The sequence below is a fragment of the Aptenodytes forsteri genome, unplaced genomic scaffold, assembly GCF_000699145.1.
Source record: "Aptenodytes forsteri isolate BGI_AS27 unplaced genomic scaffold, ASM69914v1 Scaffold23, whole genome shotgun sequence".
NCBI lineage: Eukaryota > Metazoa > Chordata > Aves > Sphenisciformes > Spheniscidae > Aptenodytes > Aptenodytes forsteri.
The window spans coordinates 4,863,728-4,878,392 of record NW_008796043.1 but is presented as its reverse complement, the minus strand read 5'-3'; the positions used below and the strand labels follow the sequence as shown (position 1 = coordinate 4,878,392).

General features: G+C 42.4%; 1 protein-coding gene across 1 annotated transcript in view; it reads right to left on the bottom strand.

The window, feature by feature from the left end:
- The window catches only part of KCTD1 (potassium channel tetramerization domain containing 1), a 69,430-nt gene that overhangs the window by 27,419 nt on the left and 27,346 nt on the right, over positions 1–14,665 (bottom strand). Inside the window, exon 3 of the mRNA XM_019473744.1 lies at positions 8,043–8,221. Within this exon, the coding sequence (XP_019329289.1) occupies positions 8,043–8,221 (179 nt within the window). The remainder of the gene's footprint in view (positions 1–8,042; positions 8,222–14,665) is intronic.

Sequence of the window (14,665 nt, the reverse complement as noted above, 5' to 3'; positions counted from 1 at the left end):
ACGAAATCTATAAAATATGTTGGCTGCTTAACTACTCAAAAGAAAGCTCACCATTAACAGCAGCCAGAAAACCAAGGATGTGTGGGGAGAAAGGGACAAGCAAGCAAGCAATGTGCCTTGATCTGGTCAGGTAAAGATCACCTGTGACCTTTGTGAGCTCTGACTCCTTCAGAGATAGAAAAGTATAGATGAAAAAGAAATTAAGACAAAGCAATGAGTGAATTCAGACGATAGAAGTAGGGTCGATGCTCAGAGCAGAATGGGGACAGAAAAAAAGATATTGAAGGGCAGGAGTCTGAGATAGTCTACAGCTCTCGGGATGTTGCTAAGGGGAAAGAAAGATTGAGAACAAATGACAAAGGAGAAATAAAGCTTGCCAGATGACAGTTGTCTGGTTATGACATGACCACATTCGAATAAACAGCAAAACAGTTAAGTTAGAGGACACGTCCACATAACAGGAACTGGTGACTTTCCCCTGGCCAACACAGCATTTATGTGTTATTTGCATTAAAACAAGTGCAGCTAACCATTGGGTCCTAAGCATTTTTCACCATTTCCTGTGCAACCCTTGCAAATAATCCCCAAATGGCAAACAGACTTGTATACGTGAAACCCAGCCAGAAGGTTGATCATTACCAGAAAGAAGTAAGCCAGAAATTGGAATCTATATCCTAAAGCTCCAAACACACCCAAGAGGTGGCCTGGTGTTGACGGTAAAACTGGAAGCCAAATGTTTACTTCTGCAATTATGTACGTACTAGATGCCAATTTGCTTAGCAACTACATTGCAATTTATGAACGACCAATGAAGTACAAACAGTTCATGTGGGAGCAGGATGAGAACCTAGTGCTAACATACAGAGGTTCCTGAGTGCAGGGACTGAGTGTAACAAAAGGCAAAACAAACCACTGAACCTCAAGACTATGGTTCAAACCTGGACCCTATCAGAAATGACCAATAAGCAGAATACTTCAGTGCCACCTCAGTTTCTAATGGGCTTTTCCTTATCAGACCAGCAAGACCCATAGACTCAACACTCCTTTTTTCCTTCCCGAGTATTTTCTTGGTCGGTTAGAATGAGAAATACTGCTTGGGTGCCTTCAGCCTGGTTTATGAAGCCATGCTACTGGGTAGAAAAGTGCAAACACTACAACAACAAACTGTTCCTCACCAACAAACTTCCATCCACGGAGCTGATATCAAGCATCCTTTGCAATAAAAGGATTTCTCAGAGCACAGACTGTTCAACTAGTTATTGACAACCTCCCCTCTCCCTGACTTACAGGTTGATCCAACCCATACAACCTCACACATACCTACTGGGAAAGGGATCTATGAGCCATACTGACAATACGGATATGGATTTTCTTCTTTCCCCTCAAGAAAAATGTTTGTTATTTCAGAGGACTACTAGCCTCAGAAATAAGGAGCTGAAGACTTTAGCTTTGTAACACTCCTGAATGTAGAAATTTATTCCCCTGAATATTTCCATCCACAGTGTCATAGCCATGCAGCCGTAGTTAAGCATGACATGAACCCCTGCGATGTAAAGTCTGCACATCTACTTTCTCTGGGTCTGTGTATCTGCAAAGAGTACTCTAACAGTCCACTATCTTGATTTTGCTCTCATTTTACACATGTGAGTGCAAAAGCATTGAACAAGTAGAAAACACTGCTTTTTATCCTCCAAATAAGTAATACACAAAACCACTTTTACTGACACTTAGAACAGGAAGACGTCAACTCCGGCCCCTTTCAGTGATGACTCACCACCAGTTACTGACCACATGATGTGAGAACCTGCTAATCTGACCATGGTATTTCTTTCACCTAGTCACCAGCCACAAGCAAGAGCAACGACTTGCTGACCTTGCAAGTTAGACATATTACAGGACTAAGATTCGGAAAATATTCACTTCTGAGGCGACAGTGATGACTGACCTGTGGTGATCATTAATTGAGGCAAAATGAGGTCAATATATACCCTCAGTTCAATATATACACCTAGAGATACAATTAATCTTGGTTCAGCCAGGACCAGAAAATACGCCTCTGAGCTCTTTATTGACAGATGTGTGTTACAAAAGATTTCTCTTTACAGAGTCAGTTGTGTAAATTCTCTGAATTTCTTGAAATAGGCATAAAGTATACTATCATTCACAGTTCTGTTTCTATTTTTCCCCCAAGTTTGTATATGTGGTTACACCAACCAAAACAACTGTACTGCCTAACTGTATTGAGTCTGGTCCTCATGAATCAACATTTCATTTTTTACTAATACATGTTACTGATGATACCAACATCATCAACTGTTTCTATCTCAGTTACTGACATCTATAAATATTTATGCTTTGAGATAGTAATCTTTTACACTTTCAATCATCATCCCAAAGCATTTTACAAATTGCTTTTTTGTTAACCTTGGTAGGAAGCAACCAAAGCTCAAAGTTAAATCAGTTATCTTTGGTCACAGAATGGGTCAGTAAGAGAGTCAATGTATTTCCCTGTCCCAAGCCCTCCCTTTCCCTTACCACAAGACCATGCAACAATCAAATGATGAAATATAAAAGGTGAATAACTAGATGAGCAAGCCAGGATAGGTAATGAAGAATAAACTGAGCCTCTGCCAACTTCTTCTGCCTATTCCCCCCTGCCAGGAATGTTACAAAATATTAAAAATCTGTGACCTGGACCATTCAGACTAACACAGCTGATCTAGTGTATAGCAATATTGAAAACTCTGAAGGAAGCTTGCTCTCCACAATTTGCAACGCAATGTTTGTTCTTAAAAAGTGCAAGCCTACTGTAGTCTTTAGCTACTGTAGTGTCACGGTGATTTAAGAACTACCACCTCATCAGGCTTTGATATTGCTACTCGAGAAAGATCACCAGATACCTCCACAGATTGGGATGTACCTTTCAGGAAGATGAATTCAAATAAGGAGAGTGGAAATAAAAACGTAGTAACACCCATTCTGTTAGTATTTCCTTAAAAAAAAAACAAACAAAAAACCCAACCAAATTCTCATTAGTTAGAAAACTTTGGATTTCTTTCTTTAGCCAGTTAACATCACATGACAGCAGTTTGAGAGGTACTATCCAAGGTGAGTACGAAACGTGCAACAGGGCTGCTCTCGTGGAGACATTGCAGAGGGAGTCCTACGCAAAGTGCAGAACACCCCCACCACAAGAGACCTCCTACCGAACCACAAGTCTCCAGCATGGTGTTGCAACCTGCAGAAGTTTGAACTAAGGGCCACGTTGGTGTCTTATTTTGGAACCAGGGACAGTCTACAGACAACAGAAACTGCCAAAGCTCTGAAACAGGTAAACAGTGCTAACCTGCCTAATTTGCAGCGTGTCCTTGGAGGTCCACCTACGTAACCTATAAAGTGTAAGTCTTGCTTGCAAACTGTCAAAAAAGGCCAAGGACAGTCTGGGCATTCTCCTAAGAAATTCTCTGCTCTTGATGCAAAAGAAACCCTTACCAACCAAAAAATGCCAGTGTCCTAACTGGATCCAAGTGTGTGAAATTTAATTTCCCTGAGGGCTGACAGTGAAGATTGGGTAAGAAAACTGGGACACGAATGGATTGGTTCATATGAAAACCTGAAACAGCCCTGGGCAGAAATTTGGAAGTATTGTGAAATACCATATAAGAAGAATCCATCTTCATATGCAGGTAGTAACTCAAGATGGGAGATGTAGCAATACAAACAGATATCCCAAAAGGTTCTACAAAGAAATATATACAAGGATTTTAATGAAATCTTCCCATTCTGTGGTGGGAATACAGGATGTGGCAATCCAATGCCATGGTGTTATGCAAATATTTGTACTAGATGACTTGGACAGAACTAATTAAAAGTCCAGATACTTTGAACCTATGAGATAGACAACACTGCTGATATTACTGATATCAGACAGCTGATGCTCATATGATCGACGTTAAACATCTTCCCATTTAGTTCTGATAGCCAGTTGAGGTTGTCTTAGCCTGGTGCACAATAACGTTTGGTAGATACCATACGGACAGCGTTAAGGCTGAGAGGTGAAGGAATGCCGACTCCAAGCAAAGGGTTCGATCCTACTGCAAGATGATAATGCACTGAAAGAAGGTTCAAATATCAGAACTAACAGGCCTGTGCTTCCTCTACTCATAATCATAAATCCTAAAACCTCAAACCGTTTTCCTCAGACTCTTTGGTGACCATAGGGAACAATGGGACAGCATGCATGTGCCTCAGCTCTCGGGGAGAAATGCTCCTTTAGCAGACCCTCATCTTGTATCCATCTTCCCTGGCATAAAAAATTTGAGTTTTATTCTGGGCAGCAGAAAGCAGACCTATTTTTAAAAATCTTTACTTGCAAAACCAAAATAATAAAAAATTTAGTGCATCCGAATCTTTAACAGATAACTTTGTGTTGCCAAGTATCATCCTGCAGATCTGGTAACTTCAAGTAAACCAAAGGTTGTTGAGAAGAGGAGGGCATGAGCTAGTTCAAAACAGAACAAATTCCCAAGACTCCTCCAAGAACAGAAACAATTTGTGTGGTCCGTTCACACGGACATATGAATAACCATCAGTTGACAACTCAAAAACAGGAGAAACAATCTGTATATGGGTGAATGCATCAAGGTCTACAGTGTTGGTGGAGAGAGCTGCACAAAAGGACACCTGCCCCCTCCTTAGGCATTTAAAGAAAATTACTACTTCTTTCAGCAGACTGACCTTACATTAGGTCTTCTTGGTAGATATACTGATTCAAATTGCCTCTTCTTGAAGCCTAAGTCTGGCAAATTGTATTATTCAGCTGCATGAGATCATGTCTGAGGCATGGTCTCACTGGTGGCTTAGGAGAACCTGAAGCCTGTTGACAAAATAAAATAATCATATGGGATCTTCCTTGTGAAAACAGTATGTTCTCCCTAGTTTGGAATATAACTGGGCTCCTTTGAGTTCCATGCTACTGGATTTTAAAATGAATTTTGGGGGGTTTTTTAGCATTATTTCAGCTTCAGAATTTAAAATTCTAGGACATTCAATTCAAACCATCTGTTAGATAAGCTGCTTGTCTATTGGATTGCTTCACTGTATCAATCTTTGGCCAAGACACAGATAGGCGCCGATTCCTTGCAATCACAAGAGCATTTGAGAGAAGCCCTCAACGGTCTTTCCACAGCAAAGGGAAATGGTCCCCACCCAAAGGGCAGGGACCCAGCATCAGTAGCAAGATGCTTTTATAGTCTCACCTGGGTTTCTTTGGAGGAATGAATGGATACCTTTCAGTAGGCTTTCTACATATCAAGTCACAAACCAGTTTGGGGGATCTAACAAAAGAACTATGGAAAATGAGCCCTGCGAGCTACAAGTCTTTACCTGATAGCATTTAAGGAACCCTTTTTAAAGTACTCTTTCCAATTCCTACTCTACTGTCCAAGAAGGAGAAAACAGAGAGGCACAAGATGAGATGCTACTGAACGCATAAGGAGAAGGAAGAGTACACTTGCTCCAAAGCAGAGACTGCTCTATCAGGATAGGTCTCCTTCACACCAGCAAGTCACAGTGACTCCAAAGCTGCTGGTTTGGATATCACCCTTTCAATCTCTCAAAGAAAGATGACTCTGGTACCTGGCCCACAGATGAAAGGTTCATTTTAGGCTTCTGGCCCTTAGACTACAGGTAATATGAGTCAGAAGCCTAATGACTTTCATGTCTCAACCTGTTAGATGCTGGAGCCTGCAACCTATGCCTTGACTCATCCCTGGAGCAGTGCTCTTTCAGGCAAGATAATCAAGACCTTATTTTTCATAGACAACACTTCATGTGACAGTAAGCCTCAGGAGGCTTCAACTGGCCCAAAGATATATATGAGATCCTGCCTTAGTTTTGATCTCATTCACACACATGGTATCAGCAGAAAAAGAAAACATACAAGCAATGTTGACCAAAACCTTGGATTAACTAACACTAACAAAGTTAGACTGTAGATATAGACTGACCGGGCCAGGCTCCAATGAACAATTTGTATTAAGGTCCAAATATTACTGGGTAATTTGTACCCAGCACTCACCACGTATATAGATAGATACATACACACACACCCCCCCCTTGGAAAAAAACATTAAGGTAAAATCTCATAGACAAAAACCAAACGACTGTAATGTGATTGCCAGCTTATTGCTTCATGCCATTGTCTTGACATCCAATCGAGTTTCGTAATTGCTCTTTTGAAGCTACTAATGTTAAAAAAAAAAATCTCAAGTTCTGGAAGTGGCTGGGAATTCCAGGTTCTAACAGCTATGCTGTAAATACTCATTCGTCAAGGGTTCAAAAGACACTTACTGTCAGAACTGAAACGCAAACGCATGTCAGAAAGACTTGAAACAGAATGACTATAACTCAGAGTTTGGGTTTTCTTTAAATTATGTTTGAAGAGCTCCAAAATGTTTAATTTATTAAACCGGCTTTGATACTACAGTCATAACTTCCACTTTCATGTGCTACAATGGCTCAATTGAACACAGAATACATTAAGCTTAAATTCCACTGCCACTATACACACTTAAGAAAGACATTTTAGTGTTTCTTCACTTAAAGTAATATGCTGTCTCGGTAAATTTGACATGGAAACAGAAGCTGCATGTATTAATAGCAGCAGCCTCTCATGCTGCACACACAACGGTTTCAGACGCCATCACTACTCCAACTACTGAAAAAACGCTAAGTAATCACAACTCCTAGTAGCTGAACACAAGCAGGTCCTAAAAAAAAAGTTCCCCAAAATGACAGATTTGGTTTTTGAAGAACAGTTCAAGTTTTTCCAGACATTGCTTCAATCTCTCCTGGCAGGCCTGCGCTTTGGCATGGCTTCTATTACTTCCCTCTGCCTGGCTTTCCTTGAGGAGGTTGTCATAAGAAAGGCCATATGCCCAGCTGTTTCTCTTTCATACGCCTTTATTTACTGTTCTCTTCCTCTAGCACTGTCACCTCTTAGTGTTAGAAGCACTACTCCAGTCCCACCTAAAACTACATAGGCAACGCTGCAGAGACAGTGGTACCAGTGAAACCCACGCTTAGAACAAAATCACATCCCATGAAGTGTGCCTTGTACCCTTTGGAAAGGCAAGTCAGAGTTGCGGGATCGAGAAACTCAAAGGCTCCCCTCTCAAATGCTGGAAAGACCACAAAGGTAACACCGCCTTCCCTCTAGAGGAGGATTGGGCAGTGAAGGGCAAGGTATAGACTAATACTGTGGACACAATCAACACCTGCTAACTGATAACCAACTCTCAGAAATACAATATCACTACGGTGTTTATCTGCCATCACCACCATGTAATATCCACACACACTGTGTTCAATGCACTGTTGTTTTCTTAAAGCTGCACTCATTTCATCTACTCTACATACACCACTTGCTCATGCACGCAGAAGTTTTCGAACTGCTTAATACCAGTAAGCTACCAGAGTCACAAAGGTTTCATTTAGAAGGTACGTGAGAGTTAAGAGTCTAATTATTTGAAAAGTCCTAAGATTCTATAAAAAGTATTCAGTTACTGGTGTCCTATATTTTGTTACATACAACCTTGCCTTTACCTCAAGTGACACATCCGAGATTACATGTTGATACTATGGGAGAGCGGTTACTGCTCCAAAAGAAACAAAACAAATACCCCAACACCCCCACCTTTGGACTTAAATGCAGTATCGCCACAGTTTTTGAATGTAATAAACCACAGAACGGGTGCCCTGGCATAAAACCAGAATTCTAGGAGGTAGAAAGTAAGTGCTCTCTACCATCGACTTTGTTTTAGTACATACGCATAGGGATTTGCAGCGGTGCCATTTGTCTGAAACATAGTGGAGCAGGGAAAGAAAAGTCAGTCTCTAACCCCCTACGAACAAAGAAACCTAATTTAATTTGAAACAAAAGGAACTAAATTTATCATTCTAAGACAGCCCCAGGACGTCCAAGCATGAAATGGAAGAAAAGGAGTTGCCAAAGACATGCAGAACAAGCTTTTTAAAGTTACCTGGAATCGGGATATTTTGTAAGCGTGGCCAAGCTGCTGGTATACATGTGCCCACCCACATCAATGTGAACTGGTGCGTTGGATTTTGTGAGCTGTGCTGGAGTGGGGATGCCTTGATTGTTCAATGGAGATGCAGGGGATCTAGTGATCAGAGGTCTTGACATATTGGGCCGACTGTCCTGTGAAGAGATAGACCTGGGTTAATGATCTCCTTAAAAACCTCACAGAAACCCACAGTCTCGAGTCAATAGCACTGTCTCATAGTCTCGGCTTATGATTTTCATCTTATTAAAGCACAGACAAACATTTGGCAGTTTTTAGAATCAGTCCAGCTCTAAGAGTATTAGCTGGCTACCGTTTTAAATAAGTGGGGCAAAATGCAGTGATAAAACCCACAAAGTAGAAATCATGTTCAATAAAACAAGTTCTTCCTGAATACTGCTCGTGACAGACAACCCATACCAAAAAAAAGCTCATTCTCATATTTAAGAGCTGATAAAGGCTCTCAGAGAAAGAGCTGCAGACAGAAAGACCAAGAAAAAATACTATTTTCCTTAATTAAGATGACCCCAGGTAGACTTTCTGTTCCTTCCCAAGCCCTCTGTCACTGCCGTACAGTCAGAACAGAAATACAAACCCTCAACTCCTCCATCCTGCACACTCTTCTCTCGAATTCCCAATTCACATAGCACGGAAACAGAAGCAGAAACACCTGGACTAGTCAACTGCTCATGGACTGCAGACCACTGGACATCGACAGCCTTTGAGAAAGACATTTTCCATTTAAAAGTTATACGTATGGCGACAGATGCCCCCGCGTGCCCCGCATAGGCTGCAGGTCTGAGCGACTTCCCGAGGCAGGCGAGCTCCGAGAGCGGAGCGGGAGCCGATGCTTTGCTGATGAAACCAACTTTTAGTCACAAAGGAAGAGATGTAACGCCAGCAAACAGCAGACACAGCCTGCGCGCGCGGCGGGTGGGGCAGGGCAGGGCGATTTGCTGGAGCCAGTAAGGCAGGCTGCATTCAAAGTTGGCGATTAAAATAGAAATGCATTCGAGAGCGGTTTTGAGACAACCCCGCTTGCGACTGAAGGAAAGCTCCATACGGGGTGGAATCTTACAGGGATGCCTTGAGAACTAAAAGTCCTTGCAAATTACAAAGTTTTACACTTAAAAGGTAAGCAAAGCAGCGAGAAGTCAGATACACTTCATCACAAAACTCTCTTTGTTCTTTCGACACGTCTTTCAGCCGTGAAAGGTAATGGATTCCTTGTAAACATCTCGGCAGAGCTGGGCAGCAAACCTCGCAGAAGCGGAGCACGACCGTGAGAGAGTTACGGGGTATTCGGACCAGCAAAGCCCTTCACTGCCGAAAACATCATTTCTCCATTTTTCATGGCTGTTAAAAGATTCAAACCATAAAGGCAACACGAGCCAGGTAAATGTCTAACTGAAATGATTTACAGGCCAGCGTTGCACAATAAATCCAAGTAATACGTAACAAAAGGCATCTATAAACCACAAGGTACTTAACTAATTTTCTTTCATACGCAAAAGCAAGCTTAGGTCAAATACCGATAAAAACGAAGGGGATGAAGAAAAACATCTAGTTTAGATGTTGGGGGGGGGGAGGGTTGGTTTTTCTTCTGTTTCTTTATAAGCAGAAGTTAATATAAATCTGCAGAAATACCATGCTTAATCACTACAATTGCTTGAGGAGGTGCCTGCAGCGCAATGAAGACAAGTCCAGACAAAATAAGGTACACACGCTATGCAAAACTAATGTCTGCTATAAATGCCATGTGGTACTATAACCACCACCCAAGATGCTACTGATCTGGAGTATGATATTCAGTAAAATAATGAAGAAAAAATTAAAAACAACAACTGGAAAGGTGAAACTGAGAAAGCAAGGAGTGATACAAACCGGGGCGGGGGGGGAGGCACGGGGAGAAGCACGCGTTGGACAATTAGCAGGAGGACAGCAGCGGGTGTGACGAAGGGAACACATTTCAGTGCTTAAAATCAGAAAAACAGTTTAAAAAAAAAAGTCATCATCAACGAAGGCTGAGACTAAAACAAAAAACAAATTCTGTAACTTGTATGAGACAGAAACCACCAGCTCCCTTCGCAGGACCCTCTCTGGCAGAAAAACACAGCCCTGTTGCAATTCAGCACACTGCAGCACCACCGAGTCTCTAATAGTTTTTCAATTGGACACATTCTCCTGTATACCCTGCCTGGGGCTGCTCGGGAGAAAATGAACAGATTTGCAGGGTTAATATTGTAGTTAGGCTGGGACCTCCTTCAGCATAGCTGCGATAGCACCGGCTGCATGAAATGGTACAAGAATGTGTGTAGTATAAACATCACTGCCAGGATGGGAGATAGGTCAAAGGATTGTACGCATTTTACAAGGCAGGGGGAAAAAAAAAAATCACCAAAAAACCAAAATCTATAAGAAAAGGGAACCAGTTTCCAAAAACTAAATGTAACCAAGCTGCCATTTACAGTTTACCTACTAAAACTCCCAAGAAATAAAAATGCTTTATAATAAAACCTTTTGCTGTCTTTTTTTACCCTCCTCCTTTTCAACATTCCCCCTTCAAGTTACCTGCATTTATTGTGCCTCAAGAAACAACGCCCATCTGCTCAATGTTTAGCTATTAAATACAATAATGCTAGCCTTGCTCCAGCCTTAGCTCACGAAGCACATTTCCCCTGGATAAAACCAGTTCACTACTGTTTTGGAGACCACTTTGAAATTAGGCAATGGTATTTCTACTGCAGTTGCCCCAGAGAAATTAAAGCAGAAACTGGATTCAGAGAACCAGATGCTTAAAAAAGTTTCTTTTATGTGGCACAACCCACTAGTGCAGCCACAGCACAGAAGATCACCATCCAATAGGTATGGAACTAAGACCACTGACATTTCGTTAACAGATCAGAGTTAAACCACTGCATTAGTTAAGCCACTGTATTGTTTCAGCTATGGAAAGGATAACACAGGGGCAAACAGTCTCTCTGAAGAAATACACTGCTTGCGTTGGATTACTGCAAACACAGAAGTGACAGGCTTAGGTAAAAAGTGGTTAGAACAAGGCACTGCTGGTAAATTAAGCTTCTACTACCTAAAGTGATTATAAATATAATTCCTTAGAAACAATTACAGGAGGAGAGAAGGGAGTTGTAGAAACTAAACTCAATGGGATCCAGCAAGCTATCTAGAACAGCTGATGACAAAAAGGATGAAAAAGCTCTTCAGAAGCCTTCCGTGGTATGCTTGGTGTCAGGCAGGTGAGACCGGCACCCAGGAAGGGTTTATAGCTCAGCCGTGGCTGTTCCCACACGGGAGATCACAGAGGTTGTCGTCTGCCTCAGGAACCGCACCAACTTTATTCACGAGTGGGACACAAAGCACAGCTAGAGCCTGTGCAGGCTGGATGGGCAGCAACATTCCTGATCTGACCACAGCCCGTTTTCCACTTGGTACCTTTTCTTCTCAAACATTTTAACGTTGACCCTACAAAAAATCAAATAAGAACAGGAAATCCCAGGTTTTACAATGCTTCCCGTGGACCAAAACACTTGAAATACCCTGTAAAACATTTATCATTATTAGTACTCAAAGATTTTTTTGCAACAACTTTTCAAAATAATGAGTTCTGATTTCCAATCAGAATGAATTTATTACTGAAACTACATACTCGAATGTGCTAAAATCTATGTGCTAGGCAGGTTAAAAACATTTAGGTCATAGAAAACTTTTCAGTTTTGGTTCAGCATACAAAACCACTGCTCTATTAAAGCAGTTTGGGGCTCCTCCACTTTCTTGCCGATATTTGAAGGAGTCTTTCAACAACAAGCAGTTGGTAGGCCCAGGTCTTTTGAGTATATCTGAACGTGCTTCTCATTTTCTGCCCTGGGCAAGCCCTCCCGTAGGCTCAACCCAAGCAAAGGTAGCCCTGCCTAAACTCCTCCTCTCTGGGATTTACAAAAATCCTTAGGATTTAGAAGTCTTTCTACCAAAGGGGATTGAGGATCATGGAGGATAGCTTTCAGATCTCTTCTCCTCCCTGCCTTTTTCTTCTATACCACCTCCTCCGCAACTCCATTCAAGAATATAGTTAAAGAATAAGCCTTTACATCTGGGTTGAAAAAACACAGTAGCTGTGGGGCTGAGATGTGCACCCATGCAACTGGTCTACCAAAGAACAACACAAGAACCATGTCAATCTTCTGGTAGCAAGTGGAAGAAATAAGAGATATCTGAAGAACATGAGTTATACAACATGCTGCTAAGTGTGCAAAAATCAAAGAGACAGGAGGCTTCCTCCTCTCCTCAAAATACTCGCTCATGTTAGACTGCTATGATTAGCAGTGGTTTCAGAAGTGTTATTTACACTCTGTGGTCTTAAGTCATTCCAGTCCCCTTCTTAAGCCAGAAACCTTGACAAAAACCATGCCACTACAAGACAACCTGAGCTCACTCACAGAAGGACTGACATTCATGTACAAAACATCTAGTTGACTCACCAGACTGTGGGGATCATTTTACGTTGTAGGTCAAAGCATTGCTGGCTAGCATTATTATAGCCAACATCTTCCCCGTGAGCCAGCCCAGCTCAAGCAGGAGTGTATACATGCTACTCAATATACTGTAGCTTTAGCCTTTGATTCAAATCCTAAAATTATCGGATGCTCCCAGCCCAAGCAATTATCGCTGCTGAGAAACTCAAAGTTACATATTTCAAACTCTTGGATTTTTTGGGGGGAAGTGAGGGCAAGCTTGTCTCATCTAGCCCGGACATTAGAAATGATAATCATGCAGTAGTTTATTCTAAAGCATCAAATCTATCTGTATTCATTATCTTTTTTTCACAACAGAAAGCCACGAGACAGATGTTTCTCCTCACAAAAGCCTGGTGCCCAGGAACAGCTGGCAGCAGCAGTCAGCACATCCGCATCAGCCACCTACAGCAGAAAAGTCTCCTCTGAACACATACATCCCACTGTATGGGGAACGAACCCAAACAGCGAGCAAACCTCAGAAGTTGGAGAAAAATCCCTTTTCCTTCAGTACAAAGCAGAAATCACTCAAGTGTCATGGACAGCTATGCGCCCGACTCCGAAATAAACAGCAGGCTGATGCTTAGGGGTGCTTGTGGGATGCGGGAAAGCCCAGTTCAAGTCCCTCATCCAAACCAGGAACATTAGGACTACTCTCAGATTAGGCTCCCGCACAAGTGTCCCCATTTTGAGGATGCACTTTTTCAAAACAAACATTTCATTAAAATTAAAAAAAAAAAAAAAATCATGATCATGTCTCACCACAATGCTTAAACAAGTACCCCCCACTTTTTTCAATTCAGCAAAAACAGTCACCACAACAAAGAGGCTGGAGAAAGCATTTATTCAATGTAAACAATATCAGTACAGTACAAACAGCACTTCTGGAAGGTGTAGCAAGCAGGCAGAGATACAGAGCTACGTGTCCAGGAAGCCCAGGTGCGCGTCCTGCTGGAAGGGGAAAGCCCCACCCCGGGCACCTCTGTGGGCTGGCGACGTCCTCACACTGAATTCTCTGGCTATGGCCATGGTACGCTGCATCCACAGATGACACCAGGTTGTGCTGGTCTCTCAGACAGAGCCCTGCAAGGTGGTCAAAGACGACCACGTGCACAGTGCGGAGCATGCAAGCTGCATTTCGGTCTCTTAAGGCGTGTGTGCCATTGCGGTGCCTTCTCTTCACCTTCGCTCTGAAGAGTGCGGAAGCACAAAGAAGTTGCCCAGATCTTTGGCAAAAAGTCTTTACACGTGAGCACATCCATGCCCTTTCTGCTTCTTCACCCTTACACTGATGGCTGGTAGCTCTCCGAGGAGATGGTTGGGCTGTACTGGTGCCACTGGGTCTGCAAAACAAAGAAATAGTACATCATTTCCCCCAGCAAAAATATGCCAGTTGCACTGTCATGTTTTGCCTTTCATCAATATAATCCAACTGCTCTTTCCCTCGCAGCTGCGAGCTTTAGGATTGCCGACTCTGAACATTACGAATTATGTTTATAAAGCAAAACTCAAAAGCAATTGTGTTTGAGTGCTGCGTGAGAAACAGGCCCAAAACACTATCAGCTGCAATTTAGTGCCACAGTAAGCAGAGATACCAGGTTCCCTGAGACTCAGCAGTAGTACCTGAATTATTATTTTAGACCTCTGGAGGAAAAGCCTCATTTTAAATCCTGAATGTCTGTCAACATGTGACAGAGGGTCAAATTATCCTATACAAGACAGTCAAATACAATGGAGAGCTTGAGAAGTTAGGAAGGTTTTCTTGAGACACTGAAGCACCCAAGCGCAGCAGAAGACCTACTATGATACCAAGCAGCTGCTCACTTCTCCCACCACCAGTGCCATGTTTGCAGCACTCAGTACTATTTGCAGAAATACATGCAGCAATGCATTTAGGAAAGTGGAAGATGCTACAAGACTGCCTGAGAGAGGACAGATACCCAGAGGGGTCCATCAGAGCCAGGGTGTAAGGTATAGGCCATCATGAAACAAAGCCTTGGCTGAAACCCGTGCCTGGAGGTGCCAGGAACTGCGTTAGGCTGTCTTCTGTATCCT